This window comes from Pseudopipra pipra, chromosome 2, assembly GCF_036250125.1.
Source record: "Pseudopipra pipra isolate bDixPip1 chromosome 2, bDixPip1.hap1, whole genome shotgun sequence".
Lineage (NCBI taxonomy): Eukaryota > Metazoa > Chordata > Aves > Passeriformes > Pipridae > Pseudopipra > Pseudopipra pipra.
The window spans coordinates 93,391,039-93,408,770 of record NC_087550.1 but is presented as its reverse complement, the minus strand read 5'-3'; the positions used below and the strand labels follow the sequence as shown (position 1 = coordinate 93,408,770).

At 38.3% G+C, this 17,732-nt stretch overlaps 1 protein-coding gene across 1 annotated transcript in view; it reads right to left on the bottom strand.

The window, feature by feature from the left end:
- Positions 1-17,732, bottom strand: part of TUBGCP3 (tubulin gamma complex component 3) — a 49,038-nt gene that overhangs the window by 30,266 nt on the left and 1,040 nt on the right. Inside the window, exons 2-6 of the mRNA XM_064646485.1 lie at positions 7,819-7,926; positions 5,918-5,985; positions 4,682-4,759; positions 3,833-4,050; positions 443-615 (exon numbers count right to left, since the gene is read on the bottom strand). Of these exons, the coding sequence (XP_064502555.1) occupies positions 443-615; positions 3,833-4,050; positions 4,682-4,759; positions 5,918-5,985; positions 7,819-7,926 (645 nt within the window). The remainder of the gene's footprint in view (positions 1-442; positions 616-3,832; positions 4,051-4,681; positions 4,760-5,917; positions 5,986-7,818; positions 7,927-17,732) is intronic.

The following is a 17,732-nucleotide window of genomic DNA, read 5'->3' as shown; positions in this document are numbered from 1 at the left end:
AAGAAGAAACAGCTTTAAGATCTCTATATTCCAGTGCACATTTCCAAGTTTTAAAAGACACATAATCACAAATGGATGAATCTATTTCAACAAATTATATTCATTGAGCTCTCTGACTCTAAAAGCAGTAGCATCTTCTGATCATCACAGGAATGATCACTGCTCACAAGTCACAGTCACTTGACTGACAAACACTGGAATCAAGTCAGTCTTAAGAGGACCAGAACACATTATCAAGCCAACCACTGCAAAAAGAAATTAACCATCAGCCAGAGAGATTGTGGCCAAATATACTAGTCTTGCATATTTCCTTCTATCCTTCTATTAAACACATTCTAGAAAAACACTCCTCAAAAAAAAAAAAAAAAAAAAATCAACATGCTATAAAACAATTCCAAAATAATTTTAAAAAATTATCTTCAGCAAATACATCTTTGCTCACCACTTGTATCCCCTTCTCGCCTAGACCTTGGCACACCACGAGACACAGCATTTGAAAAGCCTTTTGAGGTAGTGCTTTGTAAAGAAGGCTGGCTTGCAGTTAAAGTCCATGCGAGACGTGATCCCAACTGCTGACGGAGGCAGTCTCCAACACCTGGAGCTTGATAGGATTGTCTAAAAAGGATAAAAGGAAGAACCATTTTTAAAAACCTTGATTCCATACCCATTACATGGTATGGAGTAGTACAAATTTTGAAAAATGCCCCAAGTTTGAGTTTGTTTTTTGTGGATGTTTTCTGTGGTTTTTTTTCTTTTTTAATAAAGGGACCTTAAAAAAAGAGTACAGAACATATAAGAAATCTATTGATTCCTATAAGCCTACACTTAAAAAAAAAAGGGGGGAGGTACAAATTTGACAAATATGATCATATCAAAAACTGACTTTGATGAAAAATGTAGTTATACCGAAATGGATTAAAAATGAAGGTACTATAAGAATAATAAACAACAGTCATAATAAAAATCATAAATATTTAAGTTTGTTATTACCTGAAACCGTAGTTACATGTCAAAGAACTAAAGGAAAACAGAGAAAGAGGACAAAGCTGACATTCCTGCTACTCTACTCTTTCAGATAGTTTGTATCAAGTGCCTGAAGATGTGATCAAGGAGGGAGCATCTAGACAAGCTGATTTTCCTTCCTTTCAAACTTGTCAATTTTTCTCACAAAGAAAATCTTAATCATGAAAAAAAATGTTAAGACTATAAGCTAGCTTTCTGACTATTTCTGCATCATGATGAAAAATAAAGTTGCAAAATATTTGCAAGGGATTTTTGCTGCTGATCATTCCTCCCCTTCCCCCAACTGAATTCAAACATTTTGAAATATACCTATCTTTTCAAAAAACTCAAAATACTAATTCCACAAGGCTGTGAAAGCAGTTGCATGAAGAGATGGAATAGGAATGCAAAATAAATGTCCATGTAAAAAAAGTTGAGGAATGTGTTTCCTCTCTCAATCACATAGTTAACTCATGGGATGGTCAACAAGAACACAGACTGCAAGACAGAGCAATTCAGAATCACAGAATCAATGAGGTTGGAAAAGACCTCTAAGATCAAGTCCAACCTATAACTTAATATCACAATGTCAACTAGACCCCGGCACTAAGTGCCATGTCCAGTCTTCAACATCTCCAGGGACGGTGACTCCTCTCCAGGGACGGTGACTCCACCACCTCCCCAGGCAGCCCTTATCTTATCACCCTTTATGTGAAGATGCTCTTCCTGATGACCAACCTAAGCCTCCCCTAGCACAGCATAAGACTACGCTTAGGAGTATGCTATGGGAGATGGTGTCAAAGGCTTTGCTGAAGTCCAGATAGAGTAAATCCACAGCCTTCCCCCCATCCACTAGGTGGGTCACCTGGTCATAAAGGGAGAACAGGTTGCTCAGGCAGGACTTGCCCTTCCTAAACCCGTGCTGGCTGGATCTGATCCCTTGGTTGTCCTGCATCTGCCATGTGATCACACTCAAGATGATCTGCTCCATAACCTTGCTGGGCACCGAGGTCAGGCTGACAGGCCTGTAGTTCCCCAAATCCTCCTTCTGGCCCTTCTTCTGAATGAGAGTCACATTGGCCAACCTCCAGTCGCCTAGGATCTCCCTAATTAGCCAGGACCAATGATAAATGATGATGGGCAGCTGAGCGAGCTCTTCTGCCAGCTCTGTCATCACCCTAGGATGGGTCCCATAGACTTGTGAGCATTTAAGTGGCTCAGCAGATCATTAACTGCTTCCTCCTGGATTACAGGGGGTCCATTCTGCTTCCTGTCTACCAGCTCAGGAGGCTGGTTGCCCAGAGGATAATTGGTCTTACTGTCAAAGACAGAGCTCTGTTGTTCTTAGCATTTGTAACATGTCAAATAGAGTACAACACTGAATTTAGACTGTTCAGAAGAAAGTATTCTAGAAAAAAGGAAGACAGGTATAAAGAGAAGTTCAGGAGGAATGAAGCCGACAGAAAGATCTAATCTGGGTTGTTCAACTCACAGATTACAAGACCAAAGAGTGCAGTGAAATTGCTGTAAAATGGAAGTCTGAACAGGTCAGACCAAAGATATGCAAGAAACAGGGTAAATTCTGCTGATATTTTTAAGCAAACAAATATGTGAAATAACATCATTGACATAGCTTTCTATATTGTATCAGGATTATACAACAGTTGAGGCTGGAAAGGAGATCACCTCCTCCAAGTCTCCTGCTCAAAGCAGGATCAACTACAGAAGGTTACCTGGTGCATTGTCCAAGACATATTTGTAATATTTTTAAGCATGGAGACTACACAACCTCTCTGGGCAACCCATTTCAGTGCTTCACAATATCCCCACTGCCCTCAAACACACACCCCACCTTACTGCAAAAGCTTTTTGCCTTATGTTTAACTTCCTGTGATTCACAGATTTACAAATTTTGCCAGTTATCTGTTTTTCTTTTTCCTGGGCACTACCTCTGCAACACTCCAGTCATATGAACTACCCCACCATGTTTTTGTGATTCCAGTGAGATCACAGCCCTAGTACTGCACACACCTCAAGTCCTCCTCTGTTCCCCACACTGCATGTGTTAGCGTGTAAGCACTCCAGCAAAGTTGTGCTGATGGTTCCAGAAAAAGTATGAGAATTTTCCATATAAGGCTTCCTCTCCATGTTCCTCATTTCTGTGCACACAGCTGGATGGACTCCCTTCTGCCCTGCTCTGTTGGTTTCAAGGTATCTCTTGCCCACATCACCCTGCATCTTTTGCTTACTAACCTGGTCGGTCACTTCCTCACTCAGTTGTGGGGCTCAATCCTCCCTGTTGCTCCCAGTTTAAAGGCATCCTCTATCCATGTATTCAAGATACACAATATAAACCTAGTACTGACAAAGTCAAATAAGTATTTGTATTTTAGAGCCTATTAATAAAATCCAGTTCTGTCAGCACTAGTTATTATTTCCACACTATGAATTCAATAACATGTCAAATACAGTTTTTTAGTGGAGTGTATCTTCAACCCAGAAAAAAGCTTTGGTCCTTTCTGAAAATGCTGTATTGTGAATTTGTGTTTGTTTCACAAATCTTGGGGGTGGGAAGGAAAATTAAGAGACAAGAAGATGGTGGTTAAGAATGGATACATTTGGGCAACCATTTATGGCTTCATATGGTCATATACCAGCACCTGATATTCAGAACTGTTCAGCTAAGGAACTCAGTTTCTCTGCACCTACAGTGGAATTTCCAATGGCATAAAAATGGGGAGGGTGGGAGAAAGAAAAAAAAAAAAGGCAAAAATAAAAGCAGCAGATCATTTTAATTCTTCTCCAAACCTATCTGTAAGGTAAAATTTACCCTGGAACGAGTGATTGTGGAGTTGGTGTTGGCCCATTTAGGGCATACAGGCTGATGCTGCTGATCCCACTGCTCCCCATGCTGCAGGAACTCTGGACAGACTGAGCACTGCGGTCTTGGTAATTTAGTGGAAGGGTCTGAGGCCTGGCATAGTAATAAGGGGTTGAGTGAGCATCCCGTGGCAATGCTTGAGCAAAAAGCGTGGCATAACTTGACACCTGAAAAGAAAAGGATTTGAAAAGGGAGGAATAATAAAAAAGAAAAATTAAAAAAAAAAGATGCGGGAATTGCTTTAAGTCACATCTTTAGTTAAAAGAAGTGCAATATCTAGAACACAAGAAACATCTGAAGATCACATTTATGCAAAGAAAAGTTTGCTGATGCAATTATAATGACAAAAAAGTCCCTTGTGGTGAGATAAAGTACTTTTAGCAACATAGCTTCCTTTTGCCTGCAAAGTGTCATTAGCAATAGCTGTAAAAAGCACTTTGGTGCAAGCAGAGCTGCAACCAAAGGAGAAATTTGGCTTTCCCTACTCCATTTAAAACTCATTAGCACATGAGCAGACATTACACCACCAACCAAAAGCAAACATAAAAACCACCCATCTAATACAGCCACAACTTCAACTACAAATGTTGGACAGCTTCAACTTTTACATGTACTTAGTGTAAGAAAATTACACCAAATATTGCAGGCACTTAAGTCAAGTGTGTTCTTCCTTTCAGCCTCACACACAACTCCCACAAACACAACCTGATGTGTTGGTTAAGTCTGGATAATGATTCTTTATGACATCTAAAATAAGTCACACACATTTACTGTTTCTCAGAAGTAACAAAGGTCTACCTTGTTAGACTGTTTACGTGGATCTTCACTAAGGCTAAGCAGGAGGTAGAGTATTGACCACTTGTTTTTCAAAACGCCCTTTAAAAAGATGAAGACAAACAGAAATGAGTTTAGCTCTTGATAGTAATAGATTTTTTTTAATTATGAAGCCTCATATATGTACATATAAATAAATTTTCCTGATAAATAAGATTAACACATTTTGAACAAACTGAGAATGTGCAGTGCAGCCTCTGTATTGTTAATTTTATGATTTTTTTTCCACTGTGTTCAAATCATGAACTCTCACCTGCTCTGAGATCAGCAAGTAAGCTCAATTTAAAATTTATAGCTACTAAGAATGAGGTTTATACAGAGCTGAACTTTTACCAGCATTCCCACATACTCTCACCACTTTAAACATCTCAGGTGTGGATGTTAATGTAACCTCGATGTGAAGAAGGAATACTCATGGTAAAATTTTAAGCAAGGAACTGTCTTTTCTCCATTTTCCCATTCACTCTCCTTTACAAAGAGGCTTCAAAAGTAAGCATTTCAATTTTTATTACTTTAAATGCCATCGTAGTATTATCCTGTTAAACTCAGGTTTTCTCTACACTAACATCTTTTGTCAGAATATCAACATACAGTATTCTTTGATTAACACTGGTGTTGGAGCAATCAAAGTCAACAAACCGTTAACTTTCAATGTTACAGACTTGGAGCACTTAAAAATTCAGAAGCATGAGAACCCTAATTTATTAAAATCAGTATACTGCAAGGGATTTCTGTAAAATAAACTATGAGAAAATTCATCAGTTTTACATATCAAATGAATACTTCTATTTTTACAGAGTTCCTTTCTTCATATGAAGTGCCCTTTCATACAACTGGACTAAAAATGTATCCTTTATTCTCTTCCGATTTACAATTAAATAGAAAAAAAAAAGAATTTGTAAACTTTTTCACAAAAAGTACAAAATAATTAGGGTTGGAAGGCATCACTGAAGATTGTCTAGTCCAATCCCTCTGCTCAAAGCAGGATTGTCTACAGTAGGTTGCCTGCAACTGTCCACTCAGTTTTTGACTGTCTCCAAAGATAGAGACATCACAGCTTTCCTGGGCAAGCTGTTCCAGTATTCAACTAACCTTTCAGAAAAAAATATTGTTCATGACCTGAGCACTCTCCAAAACAACTGTAACATCAGACAGATGTGTGCTCTCAGTTTTTTACTCTTTACACATTTCTTACACTACCTGTGAACCAAGTTTTCTGTAGAGTTCTGAAAATAAAGCAGCATCTGCTTCCCTTCTTTGTCGCACAACTATTAAAAGAAAAAAAAATATAGATTTAAAATTTGAAAGAAGTATAATACTTATTTCTAACATTATATATTTGTGGTAAATTAGAAAGTCTACCCCAGAAAGCTTAGTGATGATGAACAGCTTCATTCTATTTCTCAAACATTTTGCCTGTTTTTATGTTATCTGCATTCCAGTCCTGGAAATTCTTGCATCAGAAGCAATTCAATGTAAGTACCTGTTTTTCTTAGAGTAATCAAAATATATGCCTTCTAAATAAGTGCCCTTTTAAAGTCTAGTCTGCCATATAGTAGGCTTAGGGACTTAAGGGACATAACCGAAAACATATATGTGTTAAAGAATGCTATAAAAACTATGTGTAACTGCTCACAAAACTAAGTGTAATTGTGTCTATTTTAGGCAATAAAAGCAGGAAAAAATATTAGTAATGCTACTCACTCCAAGTCAAGCAGAATTCCAAGGTCATGCAACTCATATATTACAAAAAATAATAGTCTCAATCTATGCCAGTTACATAACAGAAGTATTTTCTCAGGGGAAAAACATCTTCAAACTAACATTTCTTCAGAAAAGCTACTTTATGTCAGAAGAGCCATGTTAAGAAAAACAAGGAGATAAAAACATCTGAAGAAACTTTAGCGATAAGAAAAATAGATGTTAAATGTTAGATATGTTAATTGGCATCAAAAGCCACTGCTACGTACACTTTGCCAGCTAAGTAATTTCCTGTATGGTATTTCCAAGATAAATGTAAAGTTAGAAGGATATATCTAACCTCTTGTTACATGACCACTTCCATCAGCCTACAAGCTGAAGCTGGGGAGAAGGAAGATGAGGGAGATAGCCCTCTTCAAAACTCCTGGCAACAGGCCCAAAGAATGTGTGCTCCACTGTCTAGAACTAACCAAAGCATGTAGAAGCTCATCATGCAGACAGTGTATATTGCAGATTCCAGTGTTTCAGAGTTGTAGCTAGAGGAATTCTGATGGTCTTATTTGCCTATCAGCAAGTCACAGAAGCCCTCCGTTAGCAAAAACTACAAGTGGACCTTAAAACAGTTACAACCACTAACATCAGTTACCCTAATTCAATTCAATCTCCCTCACTGAATACTCAAAGCCCAAATATGAAGCTTTAATTTAACTAGCAGACTTCAAGTAATTGTTTCTGGACATGCTACTGTACAGCAGACAATCTGCTGAAAGCAGTATTTGTCTTTTCAAGAAGAATGCATCACAACCCCTTTGGATTCACACAGTGTGACACTTGACTTGGAGCAGCACAGAGCCCAAAGGAATGGAACCACAACATAACTTATGAAATCATACTCTATTATTTTGGTTTTGAGAAGGTGGTTGCCGAAAACTTATAGAGAAACTGAAGTTCCATCAAGTCCCAGGATACTCATTCAGCAAGTTTCACACAGGTGTTCATGAAGTTAATTGTGCCAACATGTAATATTTCTAAAGTGCACATCTCAAAAATATCTTCTAAAAAAACCTATTAATTCATAAATTCTGAGTACTATTAAAGTGAAAGGAGCACAATATTAATTGGTTTTTATTTTCATAGTGGCTGAGATACAAAGTAAATGGCAAGGAAAGTCTAAGCTGAGCATTCAGAAAAATCTAAGCTGTAAATACAAATAGCCACCCAGGAATATTCACTAGAGTATTACTGGAATTTGCATCATGACATTTTCAGGAGGTAAGCATTGATAACAGATTAGATGACTATCTGTGAGGCAGAGCTGTCACATTTTCAGAGAAATAAACTGATCAAATAACCTCATGAAGAACCTCCTATTTCTAAGAAAGGAACAAAGATGCACTTACGTTCTTTCTTGATTTTCTCCGCTACAAGAAATTCATCACGCTCAACAGTGGGAGCAAAATTGCTTCCAATAACTCTCACTGCATACTGAAACTGCTGGGCTGCATCAGCTGAAAGAAAAGATGAAAACTCTTTCTGTTAAGCAGAACACTAAAGTTTTATTAAAACAAATAAAGAAGTTAAGACATGAGATTACATTGCTATGTCTGAATCCAGCATAAATGTACCTCGCTTAGATGTGATAATGTTATACCATAATTCTTAGACACACTTCTAACCAGGTGGCAGTAAAACCCAGTTTACCATAGTATCAATGCTATACTTCAAACACAACTAAGTATAAACACTCCACAAAACAACTGCACTGAAATTTGTGAAAAAGCCTTTCCTATTCCATGCTGATGGAAGAGACACTTAGGCCTACCCAGTTTTTTAGAGAGCATTTGCATACTTGAGCTGGCTCTGCCCATCCCCACAGACAGAAACGCTGTGGGACTTGACACAGAGACACACAATTCAGTTTACACACAGGAGGAATACAGATGTGTTCACCAGGCACATTCTCATCCCAAGCAGCATAACTGGATTATCCTATCTGCAGATCTTCACTCAGATAGCCACAACAGCGCTTTTATCAGATTGCATCTTATTTTTAGGTTTGGTTTCGTTTATAAAACAATTTGCACTGTTTCACCCTAAGGTTCAAAGCCTGCTCAGAGATATTAGCATCACATCCCAATGCATAATGTGGACACTAATGCAGAGGTCACAACTTAGTGACTTCCCTCCACTGCTCCTTCCTCATGCAATAATTCTGTTTTTAATATCGTTGCTTAGCAGTACAGTTTAAGTGCAAGTATCTTTCTTTCCAGGAAGATTAACACTCTGGTAACACAAAGATAGGGCCAGCTCAGTATTATTGTCTTCACAGCATAGTCATGCTCCCATTTATTGACCTGAAAAAGCAAACAAGCAAATAACCCTACAGACATGTCAAATGCCCTTACAAAATGTCAGATACATTTCTACTCCTTATACTGAAGCAACTGTAATAACACGAGGGGGAACGGTACATAAGAAAATATAGCAGTGAGTTAGTCAGCTACCTGAATCCTTTCACTTCAGAAAAAAAAAAAAAAAAAAAAAAGAGCCCAAACAAAACAAAACACCTAAGCAATTCTGTATATAACAATTATGTGTGCAAGTGCATCAGATCCTCATGTGTTATTTAGTCCGTTAAGCAGTCAACTTTCAGAGAAAAATCACAGAGTAACACAGCAGTGGTTCAGTCAAGGAAAAAGCAAGGATGCTGGCCAAGACAAATATGTACTAAAGGAACAGAAAAATGAAATAAGGTAAAGGACCACTAGAAGCAGAAATACTTGAAGCATTTATCATCTCTAAAATTCACTAATATTTACAATTAAAAAAAAAGTCACCTGGGAAATACTAGGAGTCAATTATTGACTAAATGCATTAAAATCTCCAGAAATTTATGGAAAGAAGAAATTTGAAATCATTATGTGCTAGATTGTTTTTTAATGCCCCACATTCATTTTGAATGTCTATTTTTTACTGTCCTGTAATATGTCACCCACTGGTCCTACTCTGCTAGAACACATCTGTAGAACAGCTAACATTAACTAGTTCATACAAAGCAGTACCTCACACAATCAGGAAAACAGTTTGCTCAGACAAAATCTTTAACATTTAACAGTATTTGGCAATATTGGCCTACAGAAGAAGCAAGAGTATTGTTTCTACTGTCAGAAAAGAAAATGCCAACATTCAGACTACATATCTCTACAACTTAAATGCCTCCCAGAAACAATAGTTCTACTGTTAGACTAAGCAACATTTCAGTTGCAACAAGGACTTGAAAATAGAACTTAAAAATTTACGAGTCCAGCTACTGATGAACCAGGTGTGAAGAGTTAAGTCTGAGGAATTACTTCTGCTCAATTCTTAAGTTTAAAGCATGTCATTACAGAACTCGAGATTTCAAAACGTATTCGCATGGTCAACTATATTCAGATACTTTAGTCAGATAACTAAAGCTATCTCAAACAATGTATGTTCCATTAATTCCTCAACTGCATACCTAGCAGCAGATTGGCAAGGGGAAAGTTTTTCCTGTAACGGTAAAGTTTTAAGAAAGGTACATAACCTTCTATAACAACCTTCTACTTCAATACCAACCATAGGAAGACTAGTTAAAGCACTGAAACTTAGTATTTTCCATACTGCCCTAACAAGACATCTGAGAAAGATGTCTAGTTGAAAGACTACAACTCCATCCAACAAATCCTGATTTTTAAACCTATCACACTACTGGTGAGCATGTAACAAAGTTATCTGCTCTTTACACATACAGATTTGCACTGGCAATTCAACAGCTTCATAGCAAGACTGGTTTCCTATTACATTTAATTCAGATTTTCATGTTTTATTCATATCAAGTCCAGTTTCTCTTTAAAAAAAAAAATTCTTCGCTGTGTTTCCTCAGATTATTTTTTATGAATCTATAAAATAACTTCAGTACCTAAAGTGATGAAACACAACTTAATACGGATATCTGCCAGTACAATAAAAACTCACATAGCTTGTCCCTGATAGGCACATTTAGTTGCTTCTCTCCTGAAAGAACAATCATTATAACAGCAGATGGACTTCAAATACATAGCCATTTATTTGAATATCCTTCATCAAAAAATTATCACAGCATGACTGTCACATAACAGGAAGCTCACTATACCTGATGCATGAAACGGATGCAACTGTTTGTGGGGTAGAGGGGGGAAAACAACACTGACCATGACTTGCTTTCCTGAGGTCGGATCAGAGCAGTGAATGCAGATAGATACAGCCACTTCTCCTCAGACTATATCCCTTAAGTAATACACAATTAATGATACTGATAAGCAGCCACACAGCTGAACAGAACTTTCACTTGTGAATCACAAGAAAAAAAAACAATAGTTTTTTTTAAAACCCTCTCCTTTAAGCAAAGCAATCTAACAGTCCTTCAAAGATCTACACTCCACACAGCCATTCAAACTTTCCTATGCACAGTGCAGTATTAGAAGTGAACTATTTCAAAAGGCAGATAACAGCATTTTAAAGCTGCAGAAAGTACAAGTGTAGCATATGAAAAAATATAGAAGCAATGCACAGAAACAATTTGGTTGTAAAGAAATCAAGGAGAAAAAGGACAAAAGATAAAACTTAAAAGTTCAAGACATGAACAGAAAATCAGCCAGGAAGCCAGTATTTCAGAGGAAATATTTCTTGCTGAAGTTCAGCAAGACTTTTGCTATAAAGAAGCTTCTAATTACTTATAATTTTAGGAAGTGAACTGAAATTCATTTCAAACTCTTATACATTTCTTTAAACAAGGCTTGTTATAGTCAATTGAAGTTTCCAGAAAGGGGTGGGAGTGAACTCCTGAAAAAACTAAGTAGTAATTGAAACTGTTTTTCCAAACATTAACGTATCATGATTGTGAGAAACTTTGTTTCCTGGAAAGACAACATTTAATTATTTTAATATGTCTGTAAACATAATTTCTAAACTATAGGACCACTCTAAAGAAAGCTTAGTCAAACTAAACAATAATCACTTTCTTTCTTGAAAGACTTCAAAGATTAGCAAACTCTCTCCACTCTTTTTCCAATTAGCTGTATGTCATCTCAGACAACAGTTTTGCTTAAACGCAGATGCAAAATTATTGTAAAACAATTACACTCTAAACTGCATTCAGTGGTGTAGGGGTGGCACTGACCGGCTATCAACTATTGCTGCAAACTACTCTGATACAGATGCTGCCAAAAAAACATGCTGAAGGAAAAAACCCTACAAATTTTCTTTCCTGTAACAAAATGTCTGCCAAACTCCTAAAGTGTTATTGTTGCAAAACTAAGCTTGGAAGACAAGCTGTAAAACTCTTCACCTCCTCACATACACCATGAGCAAATATCATGCCTGTCACTACAATAATGCTGCTGTATCTCCTCTGTTTTACCTATATGAGAAGTTCTACATTACTACGAAGTATTACCTGGGGAAAAACACAATTGCATTTAACACGTATATACTGATAAACTAAAATACTTGTCTCAAATGCCATTAGCGTTCCTATTTTGTTATTGACGAAAATTTACACACACTGTAAGCAGAACTGATTGTTCCTGTAGAAAACACTGGGTTTGAAAAGTGCAATTTTAGGACCAGCTCAGTTATGACATGCAAGGTGCAGCACCTGGGTTGAGGCAAACCCAGACATGAGTATACAGACTGGCAGAACTCATTGAGAGCAGCCCTCCAAAGAAGGACTTGAAAGTTCTCATGGATGAAAAGCTGGACATGAGCCAGCAATGTGTGTTCACAGCCCCAAAGGCCCAAACACATCCTGTGCTGCATCAAAGGCAGCATGGCCAGCAGGTCAAGAGAGGTGATTCTGCCCCTCTACTCTGCTCTTGTGAGACCCCACCTGGAGTCCTGCATCCAGCTCTGGGGTGCCCAGCACAAGAATGGACCTGTCAGAGCAGGTCCAGAGAGGAGGGCCACAAAGAAGATCAGAGGGATGGAGCACCTCTCCTATGAAGATAAGCTGAGAGAGCTGGGGTGGTTCAGCTGGAGAAGAAAAGGCTCCACGCAGAGACATTTCAGTATTTAAAGGGGGTTATAAAAAAAAAAAGAGGTAGAGCAACTTTCCACACAAGTAGTAATAGGACAAAGGGGAACGATTTTAAACTAAAAGAGGAGACATTTAGATGAGACGCTAGGACGAAACTCCTTATTATGAGGGTGATCAGACACTGCAACACATTGCCCAGAGAAGTTGTGGATGTCCCATCCCGGAAGTGTTCAAGGCCAGGCTGGATGGGGTTTTGAGCAACCTGGTCTAGTGGAAGGTGTCCCATTCCAAGGCAGGGGAGTTGGAAATGGATGACTTTTAATGTACCTTCCAAGCGAAGCCTTTGTATGATTCCGTGAAGTATTTCTGAAAAAAAAATTAATTTTTCATCTCTTCTGATTTAGTCAACTATCTTAAACTTCTCTTTTGTTTATGCAAGTTTTTAGTTGAAGTATTTTAAGTTTATTGTTAATTAACTGTTTTCCTAGTCTCCAAACTCCTTTCCCACAAAGGAAAAAGACTCAAAAAATGACAAAATCACAAAATAAAGTCCAAGCTGCACACACTCCCATGTCTTTCCTTACTTAGAAGTTGTCCATAAACTTTGAAGCACAGCACAGAATACATAATTATTCTTTAATTCTGTTAATATTGCTGGCTCTTGTTGCATTGTCAGTAAACAGATTTATTTGAAGAGTGTTCCACTGGACTAGTAGCAACTTGGTCACACAATCTTCTCAGGACTTGCCCTCACTGTGAATTTTTGCCTACTTTATCAACTTGCATTTGCTCTATTATTAGCATGAATAAAATGCCTTCCACATCACCTTTTGAGTGAACTCTAGGCTTTCCCCACAGCCATAAAATTTTGAACTCTGAACTGTTGGAATGGATGTTAAAAAACCCAAATCAAACAGCAATAACAAAACTACCACTGCCATTACAGAGATGAAATTAAGGCCATAGTATGGACTTCAGGTAGCAAACTGCTCTCTGAAGACTGAAATACTACATTCTGGAGTGTGCACACATCCCATAGTACTTAGGCACACAAAAATCTTTTTAGGATTCAAAACCAAATAGATTTAGCTTGAATATTTACAGCAATACCATTTGTTTCCATTGGAGGCACTAAGAGTTCTTACAGCGACAACTTTGCCTACAGTCTCTAAGAATACTAGGAGGTTTCTGAAAGACAGCTAAGAACAAGAAGTTCTTTGTCAGAAGGATTAAAATCACTGTTCAAAAAGAGGCAACCCTGTATAACTGCTGGAGCCCACAGAGGGGAGAAAAAAATTAGAGAAATTTTTGCACAGGTAGGAAAGCTCTCTCTGCAAGATCAGGTTTAATTGTAAAAGTGAGGTGGATAGCCTGGATAAACACAGGCTAATACAAATATATTGATAATACAAAACCAGTACACTAGTTCTTAGATGCTGAGAGGACATGAGGAAGAGAGAAGTCAGAACAGCTCCAACTGCAGGTGCAGAGGCCACCAACTAAGCCCAGTAGGTGACTGCAGACACATGGCACCGTGGAAAGCTTTAAGCCCTTCCTTGATAACTGGCTAAAACACAGGAGCAAAGAGCTTTCAAACCTCTGTCCATAAAAGAAAAAAATACTGAGGTAGATAGTGTTTTTTTTTAAACAAAATACAGAGTTCTTCCACATAACTCAGCAGATCTTGCAATGAATTTCTCAGGGGTGAAGCTGCTTGCAAAAAAACCTCAGCAACTAGGCCTATTCAGCTGACTGGTTCTGGAAACAAAGTAAGTCATCTACTTGGTGGGTGGCCTCAAAAAGGGGGAAGAGAGAGAGGATAGCTCCACCATGGAGAGCCTCCAAAGTCACATTCCATCAAAGCAAAAATTCACTTCAACATAAATCTTTAACAAGTGGAGAAGGTGGAGGCCTTCTAAGGCCATCACAGGCAGAAGAGCAAACAATCTTTGATGGAGAGTTTTCAGAGGACTTGAGGCATGGGATTGCACGGTGTAGACACGGATGCAGAGTAAGCCCAGGTAAGCCCTAAGTGCACTTTTATCAGACAGACATTATAGAAACAGAACCCTTCAGCTCCTCCTGAAGCCATAGCTTCCTCACAAACATAACACCACAAAAGTGCTGAGAAAGAACACAGACAGGTAGAACAAAAATTCTGAAGTACAAACTAAGGGAACACACAGGCAGGAACAACCATTAGACCGTCAAACCTCAACTCTTTTCTGTTATTTACCCATTAAATTTCACCCAATTACATCAGTACCTTGTATTTCAAATTCACAGCAAGCAAACTACAGAAAAGGTTAAAGATGGATGTTTTCACCTTCTTATTATGCAAGTTTACTAAATTTTTTTTCTACTAAATTTAAAGGTCTCCTAAGTATCTAAGGTTTCTTTCCCTTAAACTCTGTAGAAGTAATCGAACATCACAAATTACTTACCAAAGATTAAACTGATAATACTTGTAAAGTTTGCTTCAAAAAAGAGAATGTGTATATACAAAGCAGCCTAACTTTGTCAGTACACAAGGAGGGGAGAAGCTGCACACAGACCACCAACCACACACAAATACCTTACTTCAAACTTATTTTGTGCTGAAAGAAAGTTCAGAGTTACAAGCCTGAAAAACAGCAAGATGCTAAGTAACTTGTCTGATGGGTTCCTTACCATGTAGGGATATATGCATTTCCTCAACACAGAGTATGTCAGCACTAACAAAATTCCCTTACTGTCTTTATTTATTCCCTGTACTCCCACTGGTTTCTATGTCCAACCACCATACACACCTTTCATGACTGAGACTATAAAAGACCTTTTGATTTATTGGCCTCTATGCACTTTAAATCAACAGCTGAGCTAACATATGTACTACAGTTGACTACTTCAAGAGAAGTCCTATGTTAGAAGGGTGAGGTTTCAGTGCTAGAGTCCCTCCCAACACAGGAATAAAGAGAAGGGAAAGGATGGGCTTCCTATCTGTCACATGCACAAAAACATGGGTGATAAATCTGACAGACAACCCTTTTTTTTCCTTTTTTTAAATTGTTACTTAAAGTTGTACGTCCCTCAAGTAGCCCCTCAAGGGCTACAGGTTGCATGCAGCAACTTACTGTGATTTTGGGCAAAATTTCCCCTTTCATTAGTCACACACAAGTTAAATTAACAGAATCCTAACACACAGGAACAAGTTCAACATTTACTTTAAAAAAAGACAAAAAACAGAGTTCTCTCGCATGTTTTTGCACATATTGCTTGCAAATAAAATTATTATTCCAGTCAGGAGATATTGAGATGTATAGAAACTATGGCTTCAAAAAGAAGCTTGATCCTCAGTTGCTAGAAGTGAACCACCTCTCCTCAACACTCAGACCTCAACTGACAAACAGAGGTTTCCATTTCTGTTCTCATGCTCTTTTGTAAGTATCACAGATGCAAATAAGATGCTACCAAGAAACAAGCTTAGATTGAGCTTAGGTTGCACTCCCTTCCAAACCTAACAAAACAGAGTCATGAAGAAAAATTGTTTTCGTGAAGAAAACAAAATTAGGCAATATAGAAATAATGTCCTCAAAAAGGCGTCCACTACTCGAATAAAGCAAGACAATCTATTTTCAATTTTTTTTTCCTTTGTGGAAGTAGGACTAGCACAATAATTTGAGATTTATGGTAGTAAATACTTGAAGTGTTCTTAAACAAGAACATATACCAATTGTATTAGGAAAAAAAATTTTCCAAAGTATGTTAAAAGCAAGAAACAGCTTTAAAAGCAGAGGTATAAGAGCACCTTAGAATTATACACTGATGCGAAATCAGTTGCTAAAAGAAACGTGGTTACATAAGAACACAAGAAGTATTAAACAGTTTAGAATTCACCATTGATTTGGTGGAGATAGGGGAAGAGCAGAAACTTACCACATCCTAATAAAATCTCACATTAGGAATTCCTGTCACTGAGATATTATAGATTCTGGAAAAGGGAAATTTATGGCCTTGCAGAAGATTTAAAAATGCAATGGAAAGGGAAATATTTTGAAAAACAAAACACAGTAATCAAGAGCTGTTGGTCATAGAATCATTTAGATCAAAGATGACCTTGGAGTTCAATGGTTCAGCGTGTTTCTGTGAAGGAGTCCCTATCCACTAAGTGCAGTGAAGATAATTCTTCTTCCAAGGTTCTCAGATGAATCACCCAATTGGAAAATGATTTGGTCTCGAAGGGACCTTCAAAGACCATTAATCCACTTCCCCTGTCATAGGCAGGGACATCTTTCACTACACCAGGTTGCACAAAGGCCTGCCCAACCTGGCTTTGAATTCTTCCAGGCATCCACAACTTCTCTGCGCAAGTTGTTCCAGTGTCTCACAACACTCATTGTTAAAAATTTCTTCCTTGCGTCCAATCTAAACCTACCATATAAGCCATTACCCCTTGTTCTGTCACTTCAGGCCTTGGTAAAACGAAGTCTATCTTCCTTATAAGCATTTCTAAGAACTGAAAGGCCACAATAAGATCTCCACAGAGCCTTTTCTTCAGGCTGAACAACCCCAACCTTCTCAGACCTTCTCTGTAGGAGAGGTGTTCCATCCCTCTGACCATTTTCACAGTCCTCCTTCTTCTACTGAGGACCCCAGAGCCGAACACAGGACTGCAGATGGGGTCTCACAAAAGCAGACTGGAGACAGGAGAATCACCTCCCTCAACCTGCTGTCCATGCTTCTTTTTAAGGAGTCGGGATATAGTTGGATTTGTAGGATCCACACTGCCGGCTCACATCAAATTTTTCATTAGTTCCCCAAGTCTTTCTCTGCAGAGCTGCTCTTGCTCCATTCATTCCCCAGTCTGCACTGACATTGGGAATTGCCTGGACCCAGGTGCAGGATCTTGCACTTGGCTTTTTTGAACCTTGAAGTTCACACGGGCCCACTCCTCAAGTCTCTCAAGGTTTGCATGGCAACTCTTTCCTCCAGCATATCAGCTGAACTGCTCAGCTTGGTGGTACCTGCAGATCTTCTGAGGGCATACTCAATCACACTGTCTATGCTATGGACAAAGTGATCAGCATCAGTCCCAATACCCTTGAGGTACACTACTTTCTACTGATCTTTGTTTTGACACCAAGATATTGACTACAACTCTTTAGATGTGGTCATCCTACTGGTTCCCCATCCATCAAACAGTTCATCCATTAAAATCCTATCTTTCTAGCTCAGAGACAGGGATGGGGTGTGAGATCAGGTTGTGCTGTCTGCAGTAGACAGAAACAAAGTTTGAGAGAC